The sequence below is a fragment of the Otolemur garnettii genome, unplaced genomic scaffold, assembly GCF_000181295.1.
Source record: "Otolemur garnettii isolate 467f Iridium unplaced genomic scaffold, OtoGar3 scaffold00006, whole genome shotgun sequence".
NCBI classification, from domain to species: domain Eukaryota; kingdom Metazoa; phylum Chordata; class Mammalia; order Primates; family Galagidae; genus Otolemur; species Otolemur garnettii.
The window spans coordinates 22961003-22981181 of record NW_003852401.1 but is presented as its reverse complement, the minus strand read 5'-3'; the positions used below and the strand labels follow the sequence as shown (position 1 = coordinate 22981181).

At 39.8% G+C, this 20179-nt stretch overlaps 1 protein-coding gene across 1 annotated transcript in view; it reads right to left on the bottom strand.

Moving 5' to 3' along the window:
* Positions 1–20179, bottom strand: part of GLIS3 (GLIS family zinc finger 3) — a 448158-nt gene that overhangs the window by 50313 nt on the left and 377666 nt on the right. The window contains exon 7 of the mRNA XM_012813159.2: positions 15295–15439. Coding sequence (XP_012668613.1) covers positions 15295–15439 — 145 coding nt within the window. The remainder of the gene's footprint in view (positions 1–15294; positions 15440–20179) is intronic.

The following is a 20179-nucleotide window of genomic DNA, read 5'->3' as shown; positions in this document are numbered from 1 at the left end:
GAGCCTTGCCTCTGTTTTCTAACAAATAGGATGAGGAGTATAAGAAAATCTTACTTCTGGTAAGACTACAACCTAGTAGAAGCTTAAAAGTCAGTATCTACACAGAGTACTTTGCATGCAGAGTCCAGGCCATGACTGCTCTTTATAGATGTTGCCTATGACCAAGATAACGACCAGAAATTTGGAGGAAATAACAACAGACACAAGTATAGCTTTCTAACATTTATCCAATCCCCATCTTCCATACCCTCCACCTCTCTGGCATCAGGCAGCTGTGGCTGTCATAGGTTTGTCCTTAGCCTCTAGCAGAGACCCACATTTCTCAGAAATTGCCACTGTGGTACAGGCAATGCCTCACTCATTACATTGACTTCTAGGAATTTCTGACCATAGCACAATCATACGTCCAGGATTTAATGTTAATTCTTATAGTTTAGGAATATTATTTTCTCCATTAATTCTTTCACAGTTTGCCAGCAGGCAGGTGCTCAGCTCTGTGAATGTTAAGTCTGAATGCCTGCTGACTTCACACAGACCTGCTCGCCACCACATGTGCTTCCAGACAAAAATGCTCAGGTTTTGCTGAGTGTTTTTTTTTTTTTTTTGCAGTTTTTGACCAGGGCTGGGTTTGAACCCGCCACCTCCAGCATATGGGGCCGGCACTCTACTCCTTTGAGCCACAGGCACCGCCCATTTGCTGAGTGATTTTTAACCTCAGGAAGCAAACTTCCATGTTAAAGTACAATTGCAATGTCATTTGCAAAAGGAAGAATTTCCTTCCATACATACTCAAAATGATTTTCCAAACTCAACCAACTGGGCATACAATGCGGCCTATCAATCAAAGCCTAGCAATCCCTCTAGAATACAGGGCAATATTAACAAAACTGTGAGATCAAATCAACCTGCACACACGGGCTGCCCACGGGGGTGGCCTTCATTGTCTGTGTCAACTCAGGGGTCACTACTGCTTTCAAGGCTGGAAGAAGGCTTTTAAGTGAACTTCTAGACTGGGCTGATGACTGGCAGCTGGAACAACTGATTAGGCACGGCAGAGGAACATATTGGAAATTCTTATTGCTTTTGTGATTAAGAGATGGTGGACTCCCCAAGGAAATAAAAGCCTGGCCTTGAGATGAATACGTGGCCCTGCCTTCAGCAGAGGACCAGCAGCCTCCCTGCGGCTCTGGGCTTTCTCTCTCTGTGGGGCCTGGCTTACTGTAGCCCCACACCCATCTTCAGTGGAGGGAGGTGGAGGTGACTCCATTGGGCATTATAATTTTGATAAACCAGCATCTATCTTTGTGGCTCTTAGCTGTCATCTCACTGACTATTGGACTAGGCCATTTGAGGCTGGCACCTTTAACTAGGTCAGGTTAATTTGGATTAATAGTAGCTCTCTCTTTGTCCAAATTAAAACTATTAATCTGTATTTCTAATGGGCAAGGGCAGGGCATTCTTGGGGTTACTTCAGCTGTGATGAGTCACAGTGTGTCCAGGAGCAGGTGAGGTATATTAGTAGCACCCCCTACAAAAGACCACTTGTCTCAGGCCCATCACCAGAACACAGGAAGACCAGCAGAGGCATTGCCACATAACTGTGTTTGCATCATTTTAGAGGGTTTGTCAGACTAAAGTTTATTAAAAACAGCCAATATTCATTCCTATTCAAAACTATGAGAGTAGCTAGAGGCCTGCTTCTTAAACTTTAATGTGCAAACAATCAACAAGGTAAAATACTGATTCCCAAGTCTTGGGGGTAGGAGGTGCCGAGATTCTGAACTTCTAACAAACTATTCAAGTCCCTGGTGATGCTGAAGCTTCTGATCTTGAAACTGCACTTTGAATAGTAGGTGCCGGGCCATATTTCAACTACATTTCATCTGCTTGCTGTCCCCTACCTTGGAATCAATAGATAAGATTTATTAAGTATTTATTTATGTGCCAAGTGCTAATCATAAACTTCTCCCCAGTTGACTTTTGAGAAACGTGAGGCCTAATCTGCTTCCTGGTTAAGTTACCCGGTCTGGATCATATGATGGTTAAACAGTAGAGCTGGAATTCTAGCCTAGGAAGCTAGATTTTGGGTCACATGACCTTAACTACCCGCCTGCAGTTCCTCACAAATGCAAAATGGATTCAAGAAAAGGCACAAGGATGCTAACACTGGATCAAACTCCCTGCACGCTCTGTTTGCAAAGGCTTCTTGGAGTCACTAGGCACTCCTTCCCCACCCCACATTGTGTACACAAGTAGCTAGAACCATCCAACTGCAGGTTAGAATACAAAAAAAAATTTCCATTTTGGTTTCTGCCCATCCTCAAAGCAACTCGGCCCTGATGAGGGAAATTTTCCAGCTCTGAAAACTAATTCAGGCAAGAAATTAACTGAATTATTTGTTTTGGAAAACAAACAGCTGGTAGGAAATGTGCTTTTTTCCTCCAAATAAAGATTTCAGATGCTTGTCAGAGACATATTGATCCACTGGTAAGAAAAGAAGTCACGCGGGGAGGGGTTACTCACAAGCAGTCAGTCACACACACCCTTTACCACATGCAATCACCATCTTCTGGGCTGAAAGGCCACCACCTGTCAATAAGGCACAAAGAAGAGGTTTATTGTGGAGGTTTGCAGCCGCTAGGCTGCTCTGTAAATCTGCACTTGGAGGAGTTGCTGATTTCTGGGTTGCTGAACAGCTGTGGCATTGCTGCCTCCTGTTAGGCTTGTTCTCATGGGAAAGAAGGAACCAATCTTATCCATAGCCTGTGGATTCACCTACCATGAGTGCTGGAGAAAATGACATTAATTGCATGGTGGCTAGTACTTGGCAAGAGATAAGGGCTCACCATTCGTCTCCTGAGCAGTATTTCCAGGGTCAAGGCACAGAGAGGGAAACTAATCAATGAAATCAGGGTAAACTGGCTTTCATAGAGATGTTAAAAAGAATGAGAAGACCCGTGTAAATGGTGAGCTCAGTTTTGTGTCTCTCTTTCTTCCTAGAGGAAAATTTTGGACCTGGGAAGGGTTTAGGAACAGTTAAACTGCAGTGGGAATTTTGGTTCCATTGGCCTCTGCAGAAATTGGGCACTCTATACAGTGTTAGGGCAGTTGTTCACAGAATGGAGTGCACATGATGTGAGTTGGTGGACCTGGATTTGAATTTTAGCCTTAGCAATCACTAGCAATGTGTCCTGGGCAATTCACTGAACCTAGGTCTAAGTTTCTTCGTCCTAAGTAAGAATAATACCTCACAGGACAGTGGGGAAAATTACATAATGTATAGAAAACACTTAGCATAGTGCCTGGACTGTAATTCAGTGATCCATAGCCACTGTTGCTATTATTTGGCTATTTATGTTATTGTAATTACTACCATAAGATTAGGGTAAGACAACGACATAACTGTTGCTTGAAAATGGTACATTTCCAAAAACGTTTGGTTTCTGATCTAAACTGCCAATGGAAGAATGCACATACATATGACCTGTAAACTGGAGTTAAAGTGCAGAAGAGATTCTACATCATACTCAATAAGCTTTTTATTGTTCAATTTCTTAATAAGAGATGCTCTAAAGTGTTCAGGGCCTGTGAAGAAATCCTTACAGGGTTAAAATATACTTTATTTTGCACAAGGTATACACACCTCTGAGTCACAACCCATAGTACATTCCAGTTTAAAAGTTAACAAGTCATGTTCGTATGATTGCACTTGGTGAAGGAATGAAAATGGGCTGTGACTAAGATGTCCACACAATTGTCCCTCTTGAAGCTGAGTCTACCTTAAAGTATTTTTTGCATTTTCAGTACTTCTTTTGGTCTGTTTCTTGAAGAGGATAAAGCTCTAGCCCTGGTTAATTTTCAGAATTCAAGAAAGACTTCTCTTTAGGCATGGTGACGAAAGTGACTGATATGGAGGGTGACTGGAGTTTTGGGTCCTAAAGGTGAAAATTTAGGACCCAATACTTTCTGTAATTCTTTGCATTTCACCTTGGAATAATTTAACTGTGCTGTCCTTCCATGGAGAATGGCCTCCCCAACTAAATTCACAAACTAGAATTTCCTAGGAAGGAAAGTCTCCCCACACTCCCACCCGCCCCCTCTGGGTCACTCAGAAGGCCACATTTGACATTGAGATTAATTGGAGAATGGGAGAGATGCCTCAGCTAATCTTGACCTTGTTGCCTATGAGTAGAAGGGGCTAGTTGTTCCTTTTCTTACCTGGTAATGTCTGAGCACTTCCCCCCTTTCCGTCCCCTCCCTATCAGGACAGGCATCATTCCACATTCCACCTGTATTAGGAAAAAGTAGCTTCATAAGGGTCTGCACAGTCACCCCTCTAATCTCTCCCTGCTCCTTGCGGCATGAATAATTTTAACATCACCAATCCCTAAAAACCTATTCTTTCTGCCTGTCTTTTTTTTCCTTCCCACTTTGCAGTGTAGAGTATCATTATCCACCAGCCCTGATGAGAGGATAATGAAACAATCCCTTCTCAACCGATCGGGTGGCTGTCAGACTAAAATGACACCCACCCGCACACCCCTGACATGCTACCCCAAGCTAATTGATGGCAAACAATGGCAACTGTCTCCAGTGCACTAAGACAAAGAAAACACACTTGTGTCACCTGATGGGAGAGCTACCTGGCAACGGATAAACAAATGTGTTAGGGAGACATTCTATTAAGGTAAGCAAGGACACAGCTCTGAAGAACATGCCTATTAACTCTGAGCTTAAGAGTGCTGCTGTTCACTGGGGAACAGAAATAAATAAGCTAAAATGAGAATTTATTGATGTCTGGACAGTTACATGAATATTCAGGGTTCTCTTACAAATAGATACTCCCCCACGAGCTCCAAACTTCTGTGTAGGCTACCCAATTACATTACGTTTCCACATCATGCAGCTGGATTTATACCCAGGGAAGAAGTTATTAGTGTTTGGAAAAGGATACGCACTTACACGCCCCTCTGGAAGACACTGCAATACAACCAGAAGATAATGGCTGCTGTCATTCACGTAAATGCCAACGGTTACCATCAAACATTCTGAAATACCAGGTGTAACTAATTTCAGGTTAGGAAACGCTCCTGAAACATCTGCATTTCAGGACAAAGACATTCTGTTACAAGTAGAATGGCATCATTTGGCAGCTCTTTCAACTTCTCTGGGACCAAAATTTCATGGAACACTCTTGGATTGTTCCAGACAAGGCATGGCGTGTCTAACCTGGGATCTCATCCCTTACGGTTCCTCCCTCCTCCTCTCAACCTGCCTACCTACTCACCCTAAAAGAGCTCATGACATAGAAAGTCAGTAAAATAATTTGAATAAGCCAAAGAGTCAGAATTCCCTGTGGGAAATCCATTTCCTCCTGGGCTGTGCGTTATACCAACCCCCATTTGGGGCACAGTGGGAAGGCAGAAAAAGAAAGATGGCTCAGGCAAGGCCAACTATTTCTGGAAGCTCTCCCAGGAAGGCTCCTTATCACTTTCTTTGGAAATAAAGTCTTACTTAGCCACAAAAATAGTTTTAATAAAAAAAAATACTGGGTTCGCTGATTCCTCATTATTCATCTCTTTGCTATCTTCTACCTGTACCATGTTGACCACAAAGGGTGCACCTTCCCTGTGGACCCTTCTAGGACAACCCCATCCCCTCCATCTTCAATGACTCCTGAAAACACTTCACAGTGACGGTTTCTTGGAAACATATTTTCAGCACAGACAGCCAATCTAATTCTTAATGCAATATCATTCCAGCCAAAATCAAGGGCTGAACTATTGACTCTGTTTGAACTCTCTCAGGGGAACTTCTCCTTTTCCTAGATCTATAAAGCAGAGTAACAGCAGCCCTTTTGGGGGGATTATGGGATACTGAGGAAGCAAAGTCTGCAATTATCGCCAGCCTGCAGGCAAAGCTGTGAAGCATGAAGCGGGTTGTGTTGTGACTCTGGAGAACCTTTTCCTCCTTTTTCACACTCTGACCACACTCTTTCATTTTGCCTTTGGGCACTTAAGTGCTACCTCCTAGTTTACTCTCAAGATAGATGCTGATAAATTACGTGATGCTATTATGAATTTATGTCCATGCACAGCCCTTTTCACGCAGTTTTTATTTAAAGGCTCTTCTCTACCTGTGGAATGGAGAATTCAATATTTAGTGGTGTCAGTTTCAAACATCCTTGTTTGAAAAAATGCAAAAAATGTATTTTGAGGAAGCAAGCATCACTCCTGTTAGAATGTGACCAAATGGGTCCCCAGAGTTCAATATTTTAATTTTTTGGTGCTACTGATAGGCATTAATTTATATGATTATGACTTAGATTTTAGAAAGCATAATCCTTGATATCCAAGTATTTGAAATACTTCTCTCTCTTTTTAAATTTATTATTATTATTGTTATTATTATTTTTTTTTGGCGAGGGCTGGGCTTGAACTTGCCACCCTTGGCATATGTGGCCAGCGCCCTACTCCTTTGAGCCACAGGTGCCACCCTGAAATACTTCTCTTTTTAGAAAAAACAAACATTGTGCAGAATAAAACCAGGACCATCTCTCTGATCTGTCAGTCTTTGGTTCATGATAACTAGAAGCTGCCTGTCTTCTGGCAGCTTCTTCCTATAAGGAGCCACATCACCCACAGTGTACACCCACCCACCACGGGCTGTGTTAGCTCTACAGATGTCTCCTTGCAATCTGATGATTTTAATCAGTAATTATTCCATTTGAGGGCCACTAGTTAGGGGGTCCCATAGAATACCAGGGAGGACTACAAGCATTGGGTAGTACAAATAATCCAGATCCTTTTAATGCAAACAGCTTCAATATCATGTGTTTTAAATATTTATCCTTATAAAAATCTCTGAAAATCCATGGGCTTGAAGACTGCTAAAAGTATTTTCTAAATATAAAATGTTATGGGCATCAACAAAACCTGTACGTATTACATAGTCCTAAACTGTCTTGTATACATTCCCTTCTTTAATTAATTTTAATTAATTCACTTTATGGCTGCCTTGATTTCACTCAGTCATTTTGATGAATGTTCCAGATGGAAGTGTAAAGCAGGGATCAGCAAACCGTCTTTAAAGAGCCAGATAGTAAAGATGTTAGGTTTTTGCAGGCAAGAAGCAACGTGTACGTTCTTCAAACATGTTATTACCTAAAGATGAATAACCTTTCTACATGTTTACACTTAAAAATATGAAAACCAGCCTTATTCTCAAGCCACTCAGAAATAGCAGTTAGTCCAGATTTGGACTCTGGGCCATAGTTTGTTGATCCTTGGTGTAATAAATTGTCCGTTGCAGGTTAACTACTAAGAACCCTCAGGAAAAGACCAGGGAACCATTTTCAAAATGTGGAAACTAAATTTGAGGTAAGGAAATAGTTAAGAACAGTTTTCTAGACACCTTGGAATACGTTATATTTTAAGATAAATGGCATAGCCTGGGAGAGTCTGTTCCAAAATGACATGGGGAGATCAAGGCTGCGTAACTCAGCAATGCCGAAACAATGACCGTGCAAAATGGCAGCGTGGCCTCCATCGATCCGTTTCCTTCTTTCCTCCACCTGCCTCACCTTCACAAATTCACTGTTCATTAAATTCATTTTTCAAACAGGCACACTGGCACTCTGCATAAGCTGTCTCTGCATGCCTGTACTCTTTACGGCAACAGGAACAAAATGTAATGTACAGGTGTGAAAATGGGTCTTAGAGTATGGAGATTCCAAGTCCTCATCTTAATCTGAATTCTTCTTAGAAGGACCTGTTTATTACAGGACATCTATTGCTGAACCCCAAGGGGTAGCACGGAGTATGTAAGGGATGGTCCTAGTTCTCCGTTGTAGACATCAACTTTGTTCACAAGTAGTTCACTGAAGCGGAGAGGAAGGAAGAAAAGAAGGATGCATTGACTGAGCATCTCCCAATAGGCAGGGAGTGCCCTGAACTCCTATGCTGTAATTCTCACAACAGTGCTACGGAGTATTGTTACCACTGGCACACCGTGGTAGATATAAAGAAAAAGAAAAGTCATTTCCTCAAACTCAACATCTAGGAAGTGGAGAGCCAGGATTGGAGTTTAGATCTAGCTCCATGTTCTTTCTGCCACAGTGCATTTGTCTCTAAAAAATAAAAACAAAACAAAACAAAAAACCCCACACTATTTTGAAAGACCCCACCCCTAGTAAGCATCAAAACACAATGTTGACATCATGCGTTTGGGAGCATTGCCACCCAAGTGATAGCTTTCTGGTTCTGATGTGTTTTTCTTTAGAGACCTACAGTAGATTTCTTTAATTAAACAATGTCAGGTGAACTATCGGAAAAATACTGGAATACAAAATGTAAAGAAATATATTTCAGTTTTCTTCTTTTCTACTGAATGATGCTGATTAAGCTCCCAATTTGTTTAGGTTTACATTTCTTCTCATTCCCTGGAAGAAAAAAAAATGAGGGTTGTGGGTAAGTTTTGGCACCTGTTCCTTATCTGCTTTATAAAACTATAACATGTATTTTTCTAGTATTTGGATAAAAGCGATAATCACTATAACAGACGCTGAATACTGACTATGTTTTAATAACTTCTAATGTCATTTAATCCAACAACTAATCTCAGTAAGAAAAAAATTTGAGTTAGAAGAGTAAGAAGTAACATTTTCACTCATAAATACATTTGGGCATAGACGGGCTACACAGATGATCAGATGGATTGTATAGAAGTGGTTAGTAATATAATTTAGGAAAGAAAAATACAGTGTACTGCCCATCCTTTTCTTTCATATAGATGTAACCCCAAACTTCCTATGCTTTAGAACCACAGATCCTAGATCACCACTCTCGTAATTACAAAACTTTCCAGGGCAGCTGACGCCTTACATTTTTCATGAAGTAGACCCATTTCTCAGAAATGCTTGATAAGCACCCCTGTGAACCAGCTTGAGGAGCAAATTCCTATGCACACTGATGAGATTTCTCTCTTTTTCTTTGGATACCACAGAGTTCACTTTCTGTAGCTGCTCACTCCCAAGAAAGTGGAAATAAGAACTTTCTCTACACCCCCAGGGAAAGGGTTCCAGGGAAGTTTACAAACCCCTGACTAGTTGGGATGTTGCTAGGTATTAATAGAAACTGTAGGGTAAGACTCAACTTCAAAATCCAAAGCCGATGGACAGTCAGAGCAAAAGCAGATGTGAGCAGCTAAATTTATTAGAAGAAAATAGGACTGCAGCTGCAGGTGCACGCTCAGGTCACAGCCAGAAACAAGGAGTCCTGGAAGTGAGGTAAAAGCAGCCTTGAAACTCAGGGAAGAAAACGAAGACTCCAAGGAGGCAGCGGTAACTTCGGAGGAATCAATGCCTGCTGTCAAGGCAGAACTATGATGGTGCCGGTCACGGCCAGGGCATGTGCTCAGCTCTGACAATAGCAAGGACAGCACTCTAAAGCCAGCCTTCTGAGACAGTGCTGCTGGGTGTAGGGAATGAGTAAAATTCCAAGACACTCTTTATTCAGTGCCTACAATATGCTCTCTTATGACTGTAAGATATGACAAATAATATCCAAGTTAATTCATTAATGTCCTTCACTTTAGAGTCTTCTGCCATTCATAACACTTATTTTTAGTACCCACACAAGTGTAAAAAGAGAACTTTAACTATGACTATGAACGCCTGGAGACTATCCAGTTTCTTTTTTCTTTATTCTTCACATGAAAGAGATATAACTACTTATTTCTTTCTTTCCTTAGAAGGTAAATTTAGTTGAAGCAGAAATTCAGAACTCGGGACTCAGAAGTTTAACCTGTAACCTCCTAACCACAAGAAGGATTAGCTTCTCATTCCAGAAATTCTACCCTCAATTCTCTGGCTTACCATCCATCCTTTAAGACCTACTTGGGGTGCACCTTAAAGTAGATCCAATCTTCCATTTTCATACCTCATTTGAGTTCTGGGAAAATAATATTCAATGAGGAAAAGGAGAAATCATAGTATAAAGACAACCAAGACTTTCCCAATAAGAATAGAGCTACAGTTGCCCAGCCTCACTATTTCTTTCTCCTCCTCAGTGAGGTATGGAATTGTTTATACTCACCCACAAAAATATTTTTACAGCAAAAACTTGTGCATGTTATAAAGCTGAGTAATTCAGCTTAGTCTTGCGTGAAAAACTAACATGAATACAAGGGGAAGTGGATACGGAAAATTAAAGCACCAAATTAAGCAAGCTTGCAAACATATATAGGCATTAACATTAGCTACATACATGCAAATGTGCCCTGTGCTGGCTGGGAATCGGAATTTTAACTTTTTTTAGATGGGTGGTTATACGATCTCACTCTTAATCAAAATAGAGGCAGTGCCATTATAACACTGGTAGGGGTTGACAAACAAAATATGTCTAAACAGACCACAGCACAATTCTTAGTCTGCCAACCCCCCCAGCCAAAATTCAGATTATATAGTATTTTTCTAGAAGTTACTTTCCCACATTTCATCATCCAGAGCAAGGGTTTTCAAGAGTGTGGTCCCTAGACCAGCAGCACCTCTTATCACCTGGGACTTGTTGGAAACAACTGGCAGAATTGCAAATTTGGGGGACTTACTCAGACCTATGGAATCAAAAACTCTAGATGTGGGGGTGCCTAGAAAACTGTACTTTCACAAGCCTTCCAAGTGATTTTATGCACTCTGAAGGACTGGCTCAACTAGGGAGGGCTCATTTGTTAGGTCAAAGCTATCAGAGCCTGCAACAGAGAAGCACGAGGCTGGCTCTTACCCCACCCCGAATCTCCAATCCAACTTGGTGGATAAACCATAGATGCCAAAAACCAATATAAGATTTTGACAGTGTGTCAAGGCAACCTCAAAAGAAATGTCATGAAGAGGTTATTGCCAGATGTTTCCATTTACATCCCTTTTGTGCCCTGAATCTCTGTTTTCTGCAGTCCACTACCCATTTTAAAGTTGTTCTTTTGCTTTTTCACCTTCATGAATTCCAAGCAAAGCAGTGCTTCTGAAGTTAATGCAAATAAAAACTATGCATTTTATACTGTTCTGTCTTTTTAAAGTATTTTATATAGATCGTGTTGTTTAATCTTCACAACTCCCCTATAAAGTTTAACCCACCGGGAAATTTGTGTATCAATTTAGAACCCTCTAATAAAGTCTCTAAATTAACAACCACTTTTTGAGAACAGACTATATGAGGCATTTTTATAGAAAATTATTTCTAGCACTTACAAGTCTGAAAGCTGTCCCATGGCAGCAAATATACTCAACTTAAGAATATAGAAAAATGTATTAAAACATGTACCATAAAAGTACATTGAAATGAGACATTAACTGTTTCACAGTTAAACATGTTAAAACTTGTATAGATTTAATATGGTGCAATTTATTACAAAAGGTAATGGTATTGTGGCTCAGCGCCTGTAGCACAATGATTATGGCGCCAGCCACATGCACCAAGGCTGGCAGGTTCAAGCCTGGCCAGGGCCAACTAAACAACAATAACAACTACAACAAAAAAAAAATAGCTGGGTGCTTTGGGTATCTGTAGTTTCAGCTACTTGGGAGACTGAGGCAGGAGAATTGCTTAAGTGCAAGAGTTTGAGGTTGCTGTGAGCTGTGATGCCATAGTACTCTACTGAGGGCGACAAAATGAGACTCTGTCTCAAAAAATAAATAAATAAAAATAATTATTTTTCCTGAAAAATCTAAGGTTATGTTCTAAATTTAGATAATTCAACAGGACTTGTAAGGTCTAAACATATAATTATTTTATAATCCAATAGAAGTGGTACTGATAAAATAGCCTTATTCTCACAGATTTCTCTTGTTTCAGCTGCATTAACTCTTCCCTGATGGCTGGTTTCTGTGGGACTCAACCATCTCAACCACAATGGCCTCCATGATGTCTTCACGGCTTACATCATTTGCTAAGGTCATGTTTTACTTAATCCATAGTACAGCTTCGATTTGGAGGCAACCATAATTTTTACGATCACCCATGGGAGAGAACATCTTCTAAAGCATTCTTTGTTAGTAACTGGACCCCCTGCCAAGACCAGGCACTGGTCCAAGCTGTTCTTGGTGTTGCAGACTGACTCACTAAATCACAGGCTTCTATGCTTCATCAGTTCATCATCCGAGCAAACCAGAAGATCTATACAAGTACTAAGCCTTGAAAGGGACATTCACGCCTCAATCTACTATCTATAAAATAGTCTCTCTCCAATTAACCAATACATCACCTTAATTTACAGGCTTCTCTGCAGTTTTATCTACCTCAAGCGTAGCTCCACTGAAGAAAAGGGCAGAAAATTTAAGTGAACCATCCTTGAAGCTTGCCCTCAGGTTAGCTCAGGAGCAGGCCTTGTGCCCTGGATTTTCAGAGTAGTAGACAAGTAAACACATCAATTTAAAATCATCCTCAGTGCAGCCTCAAGTGATATCTAGCTGCTTTAACCTGGGATGCCGTGTTCTTCCACAGATATTAAAGTCTTTTCGGGCCATCCTTTCCAATCAAGCTCTGTCTTACCAACCTGAGAAGTTTGTTTCTATAAGGGAAGCCAACATTTCAGGAGACTTGTGAGACTTCTATGTGCCAGAACTGCCACCTTCCTTTTTCATCTTAATGCTGTGCAAACCATCCTTCTCTTGGAATCACAGAACTTATCATCTAAAAATTTCTATTGCAAAACCATGACTTCATCAGACCTTTAGTCCTCAATGGCCATGGCTTCTGAAAGATCACGATGTTTAATGCCAATGTTAACTGCCTCCTATCCTATGCCTGTAAATATTCAATGGGTTTCCATCAAAATATTTTTGTGATAAATTAACTTGTTAGCACTTAGAGGTATAAGTGCCTGACAATCATTAAACAAATATTTCCTTGATATTGTATAATAGATGGTAAAGGGAATAACTCCAAGTACTTTTGCCATTTAGCCAAGTTTAATCTTTGTCAAATTGCCTTAACACTTATGATTTTACATTTAACTAATTGTTAAAGTTTCCTTTTGCACTTTTGCCAGTTTTTACAGTTTGGCTTCTTTCCTTAGATCCATAGTGCAAGTCTGCAGCTGGTGTGAATATGTACTCTTGACAACTGCATTTCTAGAACTTTAAAGGGAAGGCTTATAATTTTTGTTTTGTAATTTTTCTTCCTGCCTGTTTCTGTATCTAGGTTTGTTACCTACCCAGCAAAATAAAAGGCACGCATAATCTATTTTTTAAAAAAGGCAAGAACTTCAAAAGTAAACTAGGACCTATGGGAAAGAGAAATAAGCAATAAGCAAAGAAGTAGAGAAAATAAACTTTCCACTTCCAACTAGGAACTAAGTTGAGCAAAATGGCCATCTACCTGCTTCAAATGTTGTCAGAGTCACAGAGAAGGGAGGTCAACCTGAAAATGCTCTCTCAGTGGCGATGGCAACTTAGGTTTCCTTACCTGCTATGGTGATTCACCCACCACAGCTGGAGATTCAAATCCAAGAGCTCAAAATCTTTTTGAGGAACAAGTATAGAAAAGTGTCATGAACAAAAAATGAACATCTACTTGGAATGACAAAACCATTTCAAATTAAACCCTTAACAATTTAAATCTCTAAAACTTTAAGAACATCCAAAAATACCAAACATACAAAACACCAAAACAGAAGTGATAATTTGGAACATGAGTCATATACTGTATGGTACACATAGCAAAGGTATTAACATTTTCCACAGATAGAGATATCAGTGCTTCCCAAACCAACTTCCAAGAGGATGAAATACAGCAAGGTTAAGCTACCACTAGAAACTATTAATGCCAGGACATTTTTCAGTTATTTCTGGTTAGCTTTGACCTTTAACTGTTGGGTTTCAGGTCTTCAATTAAATCATAGATTTATGAACTAAAGAGGTAGAAGAATGCTTTATAGGCTATTTTCAACTGATTATTGATTTCATGAGCTGGAATAAATGTTCATATGTCAAATATCTGACAAATCAAACAGACATGTATACAAACAAAGCCAGTCCTACGTTTCCAAGTATATATTTAGTACAAAATATTTATGTATGTGTTGCCCACTGTTACATTGGCTTATATGATCTGTGTATATACACCTGTTACCTGAGAACTCTGTAAAATTGATCAGCCCTTCAAATAAGGTTTAATCTCATTTCCCTGGGCCTCAAAAGGCAGAGGCTATGTTGTCTCTCAAAGTAAGTACCCAAGGCAACTGATAAAGGTCTATTGACACTGGCCCTTCATTAAGGATGTCTTAATGACTGGCACTCTTGTAATACTTAACTAATGCCTTGTCCACTTGCATCTGGATCAGCTGATAACTGTTAAGTTTTTAAATGATACAAGCATGTCTTTCTCCTATCCCATCATAAGGCATCTGTAAATCTTTAATTCTTAATAGCTTATAAGCATGTTTCAAAAGAAAAAAATAGCTGCTAAACCTGGCTCTGGAATCAGATGAGGGTGAGAGTGGGATTTGCAACCCGTAGAAAATAGACAATTCCATTGTCAAAAACGTGGACCTGGTGAAATTTTTGTTCTCATATTCACAGCATCAGAGTAAGAATTTTCCATATGTAAGGATGATAATTAATTATATTTGCATGAGTACTTCACCATGATAGTAGAAAATACACAAGAATCCAGGCAAGAGAATGTGAAAGAAAAGTAACTTTCTTATTGCATAATGATCCTTTCTTATTTTTTACTACACACATGTAACTTCCCAAATATAGAGTCATCTGATATTCAAATCCAGGCAAAGGAGGGTGGTCTGGGAGTGCCATCCCATCTCCCCTCCCCCAGTGGTTGGCTAACATGAATGAACGTTTTTACAAGTTGGTTTACTGATGTGAAAATTTTCTCAGAGACCTGGGGCTCCCTTCTAAAAGACACAGATGGCAATGACCATTTCATTAAGAAATCTACACACAGCATGTTACCTGCTCAAGGGGAAAGTATTTCCTTTGAGTCTAAATCAAGTTAGTACATTTAAGATACCTGAGAGGGTTGAGTGCATTGAACTTCATGGCAGGAGCCCGAACTAAAAAAGCCAATGCATTATTTGCTTTGTTTCTTTATAAGAAAAAAGTGTCTGTCTGTCACCAGACTCAGCTCAGGAATCAGAAGGGGTGGAGAACAATTTGTAGCCCATTGATAAAGCAAAATACAGATGATCATAGGAGGATTTTTGTTCCTGTGAGCACTCCCTTGCACTAGCCTGAAAGGCCCGAAGAAGGGTCACTATGTCTGGCTCTGCCTTGCATGTCTTTACCTGGGTAGAGGTCAGGCCCGGGCCCAGGGGAGCATCCCACAGCCCCTTCGGCAGCAGCATCTCTCGGGGAAGAGGCTGGCTGCAGGGGCTGCACCGTGAGGCAATCTGTGAGCAGGTCTGGATGGAGCTCTGTGCTGGACCGCAGCTAAGAGAAGGAGAAAATAGAAGAGAGATCCATAAGGAAAGCTGGTCCTTGGAATACTTTCCTGAAAACGCACCACGCGCTAAGATTTGATGCAACGCAACCCACAAACATTTATCAAGCAGCAGGAAGGGCAAGACACAGTGACCTTAATAAAAAGGTCACTTCTCTGATCCTGGTAACACCTGGCAGGTGCCTCAGGAAAAATGTGGCTAAAGGCGGATTTGACATCAGTCCTTGATATTTCCGCTTCTGGGAACTCAACTTCCTATTATACTTCCTTTTATTTGCTCTGTATCTTATCAGAACTTGTAGTGATAACAAAAACAAATTCAAGTAGACTCAGTCTATACTGAAAAGTACTTTTAAAATACAGATCTACTGTCATGAAAAATATCCCAGAGATAATTGGGAAATGTCCATTGAGATTACACTCCTATAGATTTTTACATGAAAGGAAAATGCTCAAGTTAAATTTTAAAATATTACAGACCACAATGAAAAGAAAAGCCAATGTCATTAACAGCAACGAAAACCCAACTTACTTGCCAACAGTAAGTTACATGAAAATAAAACAATTCAGATCTTCATTTATCACAGATAATAAAATTCTTTATACATTAAGGAGTTACACATAAAAATCAAATCATAAAAATGTTAGAATAAAGTGTAGGTGAAAGGGTATCTGATCTCTTTAAGAATTGTGTGTGTTTAATTCAAATAGGAAAAGAATCACAATAGAAGATTTAGTGACAAAACCGTCTGCTTGCACAAAAACGTAATAGCTTGCAAACAATATAGAGATACATTTGTTAAAAGCATCACAAATGGTTTTCATCTGCATATTTAATGAGAGTGTATACATTGATTTTTATCAAGATAACACTCAACCTCTAGATACAGGGATGGAGTATACTTTACTCATTCAAAACATGTGTACTGAGGGTCACACACTCCTCTAGATCCTAAAAATACTGTTCTTTATAGAACTTAGATTGTAGGTGGGGAAGCAGAAGATGAACAATAAAATATACACAGCATCAGATGGAGATAAATGCTACAAAGAAAAGTGATGCAGAGGAAAGAGACATGAGTAAGGAATGAAGGTTGCAACTTTAGATAGAGCATCGGAGAAAACATCTTGGAGATGGCACTTGTAAGAAGCCTTGGAAGAAGTGGGGAACAGGCCCTGCAGACCTGTGGAGGGGAACTTGCTGCCCCAAGGTGTGCCTGGATGATCAGAGGCAGCAAGGCTGGAGCAGAGAGAGCCCAGGGGCGAAACCAGAGATGGGGGTGGGGATGGATAAAGCCTTGACATGAACAGAAACTGTTAAAAAGGAGAGAGAGAAATGGCAGTAAACATGAAAAATGCTGAGCACACTCCCAGAAAAGTGCAATGGTAAAACTCCTTTCTTAACACTTAGCAAATAATCAACAACTTTTAAAAAGTAGTAGCAGTGAAGATGTAATGAGGGAGGGAAAATTAAGACACTGTTGGTAGGAACGTATATTGGTTCAAATGTTCTAGATGTCATTTGGGAATATTTTTCAAGATCCACCACTGAAATATTGTGATTCTACAATCGGTCTTGAGAAAATAGCCAGAAATGTTAAGGAAGATTCATACCTACACATACACACACGCATGCACACACAGGCTCATACACGCACACACGTGGACTATTATTTATAGAAATACCATATCAGGATATTACTTAAATGCCTTAAATGTCCACACTTAGCGCTAACAACTGATCTCACATCAATTTGATGGCATGTTATATAACTATTGAAGTGATCTTCATGAATGTAAAAGCAAACCCCCAAATTATATACAGAAAATGATAACAATTATATACAAACACACAAAGCATCATAAGGTAATGTAACTCAATATTACAACTTACTTTGTTCTCAATAGCAATATGATAAATTTCCTTCCCTTTTCAAAAATGCTTTCCTCTGCTTTCCAAATTTTCTACATTCTAATGATGTACTAGAGCTGGCTTATACTAATCTGACAGTGCCAACTGTGCATAGCTTTTCCAAACTTTCTATACAATAATGTCTGATAGCATGAAACTGGTTACGATGAAAATATTTACACCATGGAAATTGGCAAATGCTACAAACTGGGATTTTTTTTCGTCTGGAAAGCTGGTTGCTAAAATTCCCAGCACACTACTGACAATGACCACGTTCTCATCAGAGAGAAACAGAAACACACAATGAATAAGTTCCTGTTTAAAAAGAAGTATTTCTTGGATCTCAAAAGTTTCAGGAAGATATAAATATATGTCCAGGTCTTAGTCCAAGGACTAAGGGACTAAGGGAAGGAACATTTAACATGTAGTAAGTGAGACATACTTTCACTGTAATTTCTTCAGCTCTGGCAATTGGCATCTCTGACCAAGGCCATCTGTGTTAATGTCTAACCCTCTTGGGGTCTTTAGAAGTTATGTTTGTTATTTTGGTACTAATCTAATACATGCTACATAAGAAAAACTAGAAAAAAATTAAGGCTTAGAATGAGTTCTGGTGATCACTTCTAATTTATCAGCCATCATTAAAATATGATCTGGGGTCCACATGTTCTACTCAGGGCAAACATGAGTGCTTTTCTGCTTTCTATTACCACATAGTCTAGGGTTTTATAGTTATCAGTACCAAGGAGTATTTCCAAGGAATTTCACGGCCATGGTTACTTCAGGCACCAAAGGCAAATAATTTTTCTTCAGCGTCAGTAAGTACTCATCTTTCCCAAGAGTGTGATTCTATACAACTTTGTGGTGAGAATTAACTTGGATTTCTCTGAAATTAGGCATGGTTTTAGACAATACCTAAATGGAACAAGCCTAAATTTTGACTGTATGCAAAATTTCCAGAGGAGGAGTAATATGGTAATGATATTGCCTAGTAATGGTATGCATAGTAATATGGTAATGATATGTCAAGTTCCAGTAACCCCATGGATCATTAGAGCAGGAAAGGGCCTTCCTGATCTTTTAAGGTTTTTAAACATCCTCTAGTACAGAAGTTATCTAATGGGTGAGAAAGGATGCCCAAGAAGAATCTTCTGGGAGGGTTGCCTTCCAATATATTATGATATGGTTTTATATTTGGAATAAGAAGGCCAACTATTCACATAAAATGATTATGTGATGCTTATTTTAATGTCTTATTAGCTGCTAAGGATACATGAAGAAGACAGAGGGAAATTTTTGAGTGGTGGTAGGGTCTCCTAATTGGGCATGCACCTGCAGGGATCCACCCTAGAGTGCCTGACTCCCTAGGTCCCCGGTGTACTTCACAGTGGAGATATTGATGCTATTCGTATGGGAATCCCTCACTTTCAGAATCACTGGCCTCTCACAATTTTGATGAGAGGAACTATGATTTTTCTGGTTATGGAAAGAGGAAAAATATTATGGAAACAGGGAATTATAAAATACTAGCATTCTTTAATGTAGGATCTGAAATCTTACCATCTTTCATCTTTCTGAAACAGATTTTAGGCCTTTAATTAATGGGTATTAGGAAAGACCATTCAGAGGACAAAGTATAGACAAATGCCAGGAATGTGGGCTAGTCATTTAAGAGTTGGAGGCTCGGTGCTCATAGCATAGTGGTTGCAGTGCCAGCCACATGCACCGAGGCTGGTGGGTTAGAACCCAGCCCGGACCAGCTAAACAACAATGACAACAACAACAACAACAACAAAAAATAGCAGGCGTTGTGGCAGGTGCCTATGGTCCCAGCTACTTGGGGGGTTAAGGCAAGAGAGTTGCCTAAGCCCAAGAGTTTGAGGTTGCTGTGAGATGTGACGCTAGAGCACTCTACCGAGGGTGACATAATAAGACTCTGTCTCAAAAAGAAAAAAAAGAAAAAGAAAAAAGACTTGGAAATATTGGGAAAACAAATCCAAACCCATTTAGGGGTGATTGTGTCATGTTTTATATCCTATCATCTTAAAATATCTTGGAAATTTTGTAAGAAGCCTCCTTGGCATCTGTACCTTATAGTGTATCTCCTGTGGAAAGTAACCATTAATTCTGGGGTCATGTAGGAGGTCAGACAATTAAGTTCTCAAACTCAACCTAGAAAAAGCGCTACATACCTCATGCTAAATATTACTAAGTTGCTAAAGGGGAGTACCTCAAAGGTGACCACAGTGATACACAGCAATGAGGTGTGTAGCACTTTTTCTAGGATGAGTTCATGAACTTAATTGCTCAGCCTGGGATACTAATGGGTTATCACAAAGAAGATTCTTAAGCTCCCTATGTACACCTCTGATTGTCTCTCTTCACATCTCATTACGATAGATGGTTAAATGAGGATTACTTCTTAAAAATAATTTGGACATATTTTTTTTTCATAAGGATAAAAAGGTTTAAAAAAGTCAATCCAGTTTAATACCTGTCCTTAGGGGATAGCAAAGGACTTGCCCTCTCCTGCTCTTTGTAGAAAGAGGTAGAATTTGGACCACTGATCATTAATTTATCTGTTTTAAAGGACTGCTGTGGTGCATGACACCAGAGACCTTTACTCATGTTGTAATCTCTATGAACGGTGCCCCTGGAATCACTCAACTCAGCTGCTCTCGCCACACCTTTAGTTCCAGAACAGCACTGCCCTGCTTTCTCCTTCTCATTCATTCACTGAATGAACAGCTCCTAGTCCTCAACTATGTGCCAGGTATTATTCTAGGGGCATGAAATATAACAGTTATCAGAACAAAGG